This window comes from Chlorella variabilis, assembly GCF_000147415.1.
Source record: "Chlorella variabilis unplaced genomic scaffold CHLNCscaffold_40, whole genome shotgun sequence".
Classification (NCBI taxonomy): Eukaryota; Viridiplantae; Chlorophyta; class Trebouxiophyceae; order Chlorellales; family Chlorellaceae; genus Chlorella; species Chlorella variabilis.
This window is the reverse complement of record NW_005435048.1, coordinates 24,876-29,991: the sequence shown is the minus strand read 5'-3', so window position 1 is coordinate 29,991 and position 5,116 is coordinate 24,876. Positions and strand designations below refer to the sequence as shown.

General features: G+C 69.0%; 3 protein-coding genes across 3 annotated transcripts in view; 1 reads left to right on the top strand and 2 right to left on the bottom strand.

Annotated features, from left to right (window-relative positions):
* Positions 1–2,589, top strand: part of CHLNCDRAFT_59429 (hypothetical protein) — a gene marked incomplete at both ends in the record, with an annotated part of 4,491 nt that extends 1,902 nt beyond the window's left edge. The window contains 5 exons of the mRNA XM_005842822.1: positions 413–514; positions 779–859; positions 1,092–1,215; positions 1,527–1,925; positions 2,123–2,589. Coding sequence (XP_005842884.1) covers positions 413–514; positions 779–859; positions 1,092–1,215; positions 1,527–1,925; positions 2,123–2,589 — 1,173 coding nt within the window. The remainder of the gene's footprint in view (positions 1–412; positions 515–778; positions 860–1,091; positions 1,216–1,526; positions 1,926–2,122) is intronic.
* Positions 2,590–3,391: 802 nt separating this feature from the next.
* Positions 3,392–4,048, bottom strand: CHLNCDRAFT_28745 (hypothetical protein; the record flags this gene model as incomplete). The annotated part of the gene is made up of 1 exon (XM_005842806.1): positions 3,392–4,048. The coding sequence occupies one exon, from the start codon at positions 4,046–4,048 to the stop codon at positions 3,392–3,394; it is 657 nt and encodes a 218-aa protein (XP_005842868.1).
* A 106-nt stretch (positions 4,049–4,154) lies between these two features.
* Positions 4,155–5,116, bottom strand: part of CHLNCDRAFT_55569 (hypothetical protein) — a gene marked incomplete at both ends in the record, with an annotated part of 17,352 nt that continues 16,390 nt past the window's right edge. The window contains one exon of the mRNA XM_005842805.1: positions 4,155–4,950. Coding sequence (XP_005842867.1) covers positions 4,155–4,950 — 796 coding nt within the window. The remainder of the gene's footprint in view (positions 4,951–5,116) is intronic.

The window sequence follows — 5,116 nt, the reverse complement described above, 5'->3', positions numbered from 1 at the left end:
TGCGGGGCGGGTATGGCGGCGGCGGAGGAGGAGGAGGTGGAGCAGCTGCTGCAGCTGCGGCTGCAGCTGCTGACCGGCTGGCAGTACAGAAGCTGTTCACCGGAGAGGTGCGCCTGCCCCCTCCGCTGCTGCTGCCTGCTCTGCCGGCCCGCGCCGCAGGCCGCCCCGCGCCCCTGCTGCTGCTTCTCAGCAGCTGCCGCTCCCTGCGGGCCGGGCCTACCGTCCGTGCCTGGTCATACAGCCTTACAGGCGGTCGACAGCAGGCGCCAGTGGCAGCCAGCCAGCCTGCCTGCCCTCCTGCCCGCCAGCCTGCCTGCCTGCGCGGCCCACTCCACTGCCAGCACACCTCATCAGCCGCCTGCCTGCCCGCTCGCCTCCCTCCCTGCCTGCCTGCCCGCCCGCCCGCCTGCAGGTGGCCCTGGGAACGGAGCAGCCGGTGTGGCGGTACATCGACCCCGACGGAAACATGCAGGCACGGCGGCAGCAGCTGGTGGTGGTGGTGATGGTGGTGGTGGTGGCGGCGGCGTGCACCTTTGTGTGTGTTTGTGGCGGGTGTTGCAGAGGCTTGGCGCCGCCGCCATGCTGCATGCCTGGCCCCTCCCCAGCCTCAGTACCATGGCCTGCCCGCCAACCCACTCTGCCGCCCCTCCCCGCCGGCCTGGCGCTCTCCCGGCACCCGTCCCTCTCACCCCTGTCCCTGCCCTTCTTTCTTTTTGCCTTCTTCAGTCTTTCTTCCCTCCCTGTCATCCTTTCCTCCTGCTTTCTTGCCTGCCTGCAGGGCCCCTTCCCGGCCAAGGACATGATGAGCTGGCACGAGGCGGGATACCTCCATGACCTCACCCTGCCCATGTGTGGCACGGTGAGCCGCTATGGGGGGTTGTCCAGGGTGGTGGTGGCGGTGGTGGCGCCGCTGGGTGGTGGTGGTGGCGGCGGGATGTGTGCCGCGTGTTGCGGCTGCGCGTGCGTGGGCATGTGCGCGGCGCGTCGGCAGCCCTCGGAGCAGCCGGCGCCTCTGGCGCAGCCGCGCGGAAGCTGACCGTCCCGCCGTCCCGCCCGCCCCCGCCCCCGCTCCGCCCGCCCGCCCGCCTCAGGAGCGCAAGGTATCGCCGCCCAACCTCCCCACCCCAGAGTTCTTCCTGCCGCTGGGCAAGCTGCTGGCGTATGTAAGGAGCGGCAGGCGCTTCACTCCCGTCCACGTCGACGACATACGCGCGGGTGAGGCGCTGGGAGGGGCCTTGGTTGCTTGTGGCTTGGCTGCGCCCGTGTGGAGCGGCCTTTGTTGCTTGTGGCTTGGCTGCGCCCGTGTGGAGGGGCCGTTGCTGGCTTGGCTGCGTGGCGCGCCTGTGCTGGCTGTGGTGCCGGGGCAGGCCGCCGGCAGGTCTCCAGCGCCAGTCTCCACCCGGTGCCGGCGTGGCCTGCCGCCGCCCAGCCGCGCCCGCCCGGCGTCCCCGCGTTGCTCCTGCGCCGCCGGCCCGCCGCGCCGCTGCCTCACGCGGCTGCTCCCCGTGTCCGCGCCTCTGCTGCAGGCAAGGTTCCCGAATTCCTGCAGCAGCTGAAGGATGGCGCCAAGCCCGCAGCCGCGGCGCCAGCCGCGGCGGCAGGCAAGGCCGCCAAGCCGGGAAAGGCGGCCAAGAAGGGGAAGGCGGCGGCGGCGGAGACGCCGGAGGCGGCGGCGGAGACGCCGGAGGCGGTGGCGGCGGCGGTGGCGGCCGCCGCGGTGCGCAGTGTGCTGATCTCCCTGGGAGAGCTGGAGCCAGAGCCCAGCCCCGAGGAGGCAGAGGCAGATGCGGCGGCGGCGGCGCTGGCGGCGGCCGCCGTGGCGGGCGCCCTGGCCGCAGTGGCAGCAGAGGAGGCCGGCGGCGGGCAGGCGCGGGAGCAGGCGGAGCCGGCGGCCACCAAGGCGGCCCCGACAGATGGCTGTGCAGGTGTGCAGCGCCGATGTGGCGCCTGCCATGCGGCTCCTGCCGCCATCGCTTTGCAGCGCCCTCCTGCTGCATAATGCTGCTGTTCAGGGCACAGGCGCCCACGCCTTTGTGGGCACTACCGTGCGCCATCCCTGCCGCCTGCCCGCCCCTCACCGGCCGTCTCTCTGCTGCCGCGCTCTCCCTTGCCTTTCGTCCAGGCGAAGAGCCAGAGCACGACGAAGGAGAGGTTGTGATTGAGGAGGAGCAGCAAGAGGAGGAGGAAGCGGATGAGGGGCCAGCAGGAACAGAGGAGCAGCAGCCGGAGGTGGTAGCGGCAGCAGGTGGTGCCGGTCTGCCGCCTCCGCTGGAGGACCTGCCTGAGCCTGCAGCAGGAGAGGTGGCAGCAGCAGCGCAGGACGGCCCAACCGAACCAGCAGCAGCAGGCCGGGAAGAGGCTGCGGCGGCGCCGCCCCTGCCGCTGCTCGAGGCCGCCCCGGAGCCGGCAGCCGGGCAGGAAGGTGGTGGCAGCCCAGCGCCGCCGCCGGCGTTGGCTCAGGAAGAGGACGGCGGTGCCGCCATTGGTGCTGGCGAGGAGCAGGAGGAGGAGGAGGAGGATGACGACGCGTTTGTGGATGCATCAGAGGCCACCCCTGCCCCTGACTCGCCTGTGCAGCAGCAGGCCTGAGGCAGGACTTACCGAGGAGAGCTGCTGTGCACCTGAGGCAGGCAGGCGCTGTGGCCGCCTTGCCATGGCAGCGCCTGCAAAGTTCATGAGCCAGCAGGATGTGAGAGCTGCTGTGCACCTGAGGCAGGCAGGCGCTGTGGCCGCCTTGCCATGGCAGCGCCTGCAAAGTTCATGAGCCAGCAGGATGTGCGGCATGTTGTGGGAGTATCCAAGCCGCGTTCATTGGCGTGATTGGGATTCTTGTGTGCTGGGTGTGCTTCCTGTCCCCGCTGCGGTACCCTCCCGGGCATTATGCTCTGTGAATGCAGGGCTTGTCGCTTACAGCGGTGTGCATGCGACGGAACATTGATGTAAGGAACAGGGCAAATAATTTGGAAGTGGTTTCGAGCAACAAGAAAGGTCAGCAGAATTGGGGAGTCGCATGTGTGCATGCGGGTAGCATGGGAGCACAGAGGTGTCAAGAGTCCAGCCAGGTGGTGAACCATGGCAGGCAGAAAGAGCAGCGGCAGACAAGAAGGAGGAAGAATCAAAACCAAGGTGACCAGTTCGGAAGCAAGAGGCAGGCTTGGAAACGTACAGTCAAACAAGAGTGCTCATGTTGTTAGCAGATCAGCGGAGCGCCGGCAAGCGGCATCTGTGCCACCAGCAAGGCAATAGCTGGCGGCACAAGATGGGCCACCCCAGGCAGCAGGAGGCAGAACACTGGACGCAGCAAGGGCTGAGACGGCGGCAAGTTGTGCCGCGGCCCCAGACTGTCGAACAGCGGAGATGCCAGCGGTACAGCTGTCTGCCTGCAGGCGCCTCAGTCGGAGGGGCTGGTGGGCAGGTTCTTGGTGTTGTCCCAGCACAGCTTCTGGCCCGTCTTGCGGGCGGTCCACAGGCCGGTGGTGCACTTGGTGCACTTGGTGAGGCCAGTGGCGGCAGTGTAGGACTGCAGCAGGAGCAAGGTACCACAGGAGGGGTAAGAACGCCGGGCAAGCGGGGCAGCAAGCGGCCACCATTGGCCAGGCCACAGCGCTGAGCGGCAGACACCAGCATCATTGCTACTCACGTTAATGGGGCAGGCGGCGCAGTCGTTGGGGGTGATGGAAGAGATCCGAACGCCATACTTGCCGGCGGGGCAAGGGGAGGGAGCGGCCATCTTGGTGGCCTGGCAGTAGCTGCCGGCGGGGCAGGGCTTGCAGGAGCGCTGCCCCTCCCTGTCCTGGTAGGTGCCCTTGGCGCACTCCTTGCAGAATGGCTGCTTCATGTCGGCCCAGAAGCCGGGGCGGCACTTGGTGGGCAGTAGAGAGCCGGAGGGGCACTGATGGCCGGGAGGGCAAGGCTTGCAGGCGCCCTGGCCCTCCTCGTCCTGGTAGGTGCCACCCTCGCAGGGGATGAAGCCGTCGTTGCCGGTGCCGGGGGCGTAGTTGCCCTTGGGGGCGGCCACGCACACCTCGATCTCCGTGCCGCCGGTCATCTCGGTGTAGGTGCCCACGGGGCAGTCCTTGCAAGTGAGCTGGCCATCCTCATCCTGGTACTGGCCAGGCTCGCAGACGTCGCAGGCGCTGGCTCCCACGTCAGAGCTAGCGTAGCCCTTGGGGCACTTCTTGCAGGGGCCTGAGAAGCCCTGCGCATCCGAGTACTCGCCTGCATGGGAGGCAGAGGAATGAGTTGGACACGGCAGGGGACAGTGCATGGGCCCTGAAACGACAACGGCTGCATTGTGGTAGCACGCCCAGCTGCAGACGCCTCTCACCGGCGGGGCAGGCGGTGCAGTTGATGTGGGTGGTCTCCAGCAGGGTGGTGCCTGGGACGCAGGCCGTGCAGCCGCTGGCTCCAGTCGCCAGCTTGGTCTCGCGGCCCTTGGGGCACAGGGTGCAGGTGTTGGCGGCGTACATGGAGGGGCGGAAGCGGCGGGCGGCGCACTTGGTGCAGCCAAAGGCGCCCGTGCCGTTGACGGTGGCGCCGCTGGTGGGGGCGGTGTCTGTGATCTGGCCGGCGGGGCAGGCCTTGCAGACCTTCATGCCGACCTTGTTGGCGAAGAAGGCCTTGGGGCAGGGGGTGCACAGCGCGGTGTTGGGCAGCCCGTTGTAGTGGCCGAGGCGGCACTCGGTGCAGGTGGAGGCGCCGGGCAGCGTGCTGCCCGTCTCCCACCCCGCGGGGCAGGTGCGGCACTTGTTGTCGGTGGCGCCGGGCGGCTTCCAGGTGCCGACCTTGCACTTGACGCAGAAGGACACGCCGGAGCCGTCGGGGCTGACGGTGATCTCGCCGGGAGGGCAGTCGGTGCAGGTGGGGTTGAAGACGCCGTCTGAATAAGAGCCGGCGGGGCAGTCGTTGCACGCCAGGGCGCCCCTGCTGTCAGCAAAGCTGCCGGGGCCGCTGCGGCAGGGAGAGGGCACGGCAGGAGAGGCGGGGGAGAGAGGTAAGCGGCTGAGCGCAAGCTCGGGCCAGCTTGCATGGAAGGCATGCACAAGGGGCAATGGCATCCGGTCGGCAGCGCGGCAGGCGGCCCAGTATGGCTGCCACGGGTGGCGCCATGCATGCA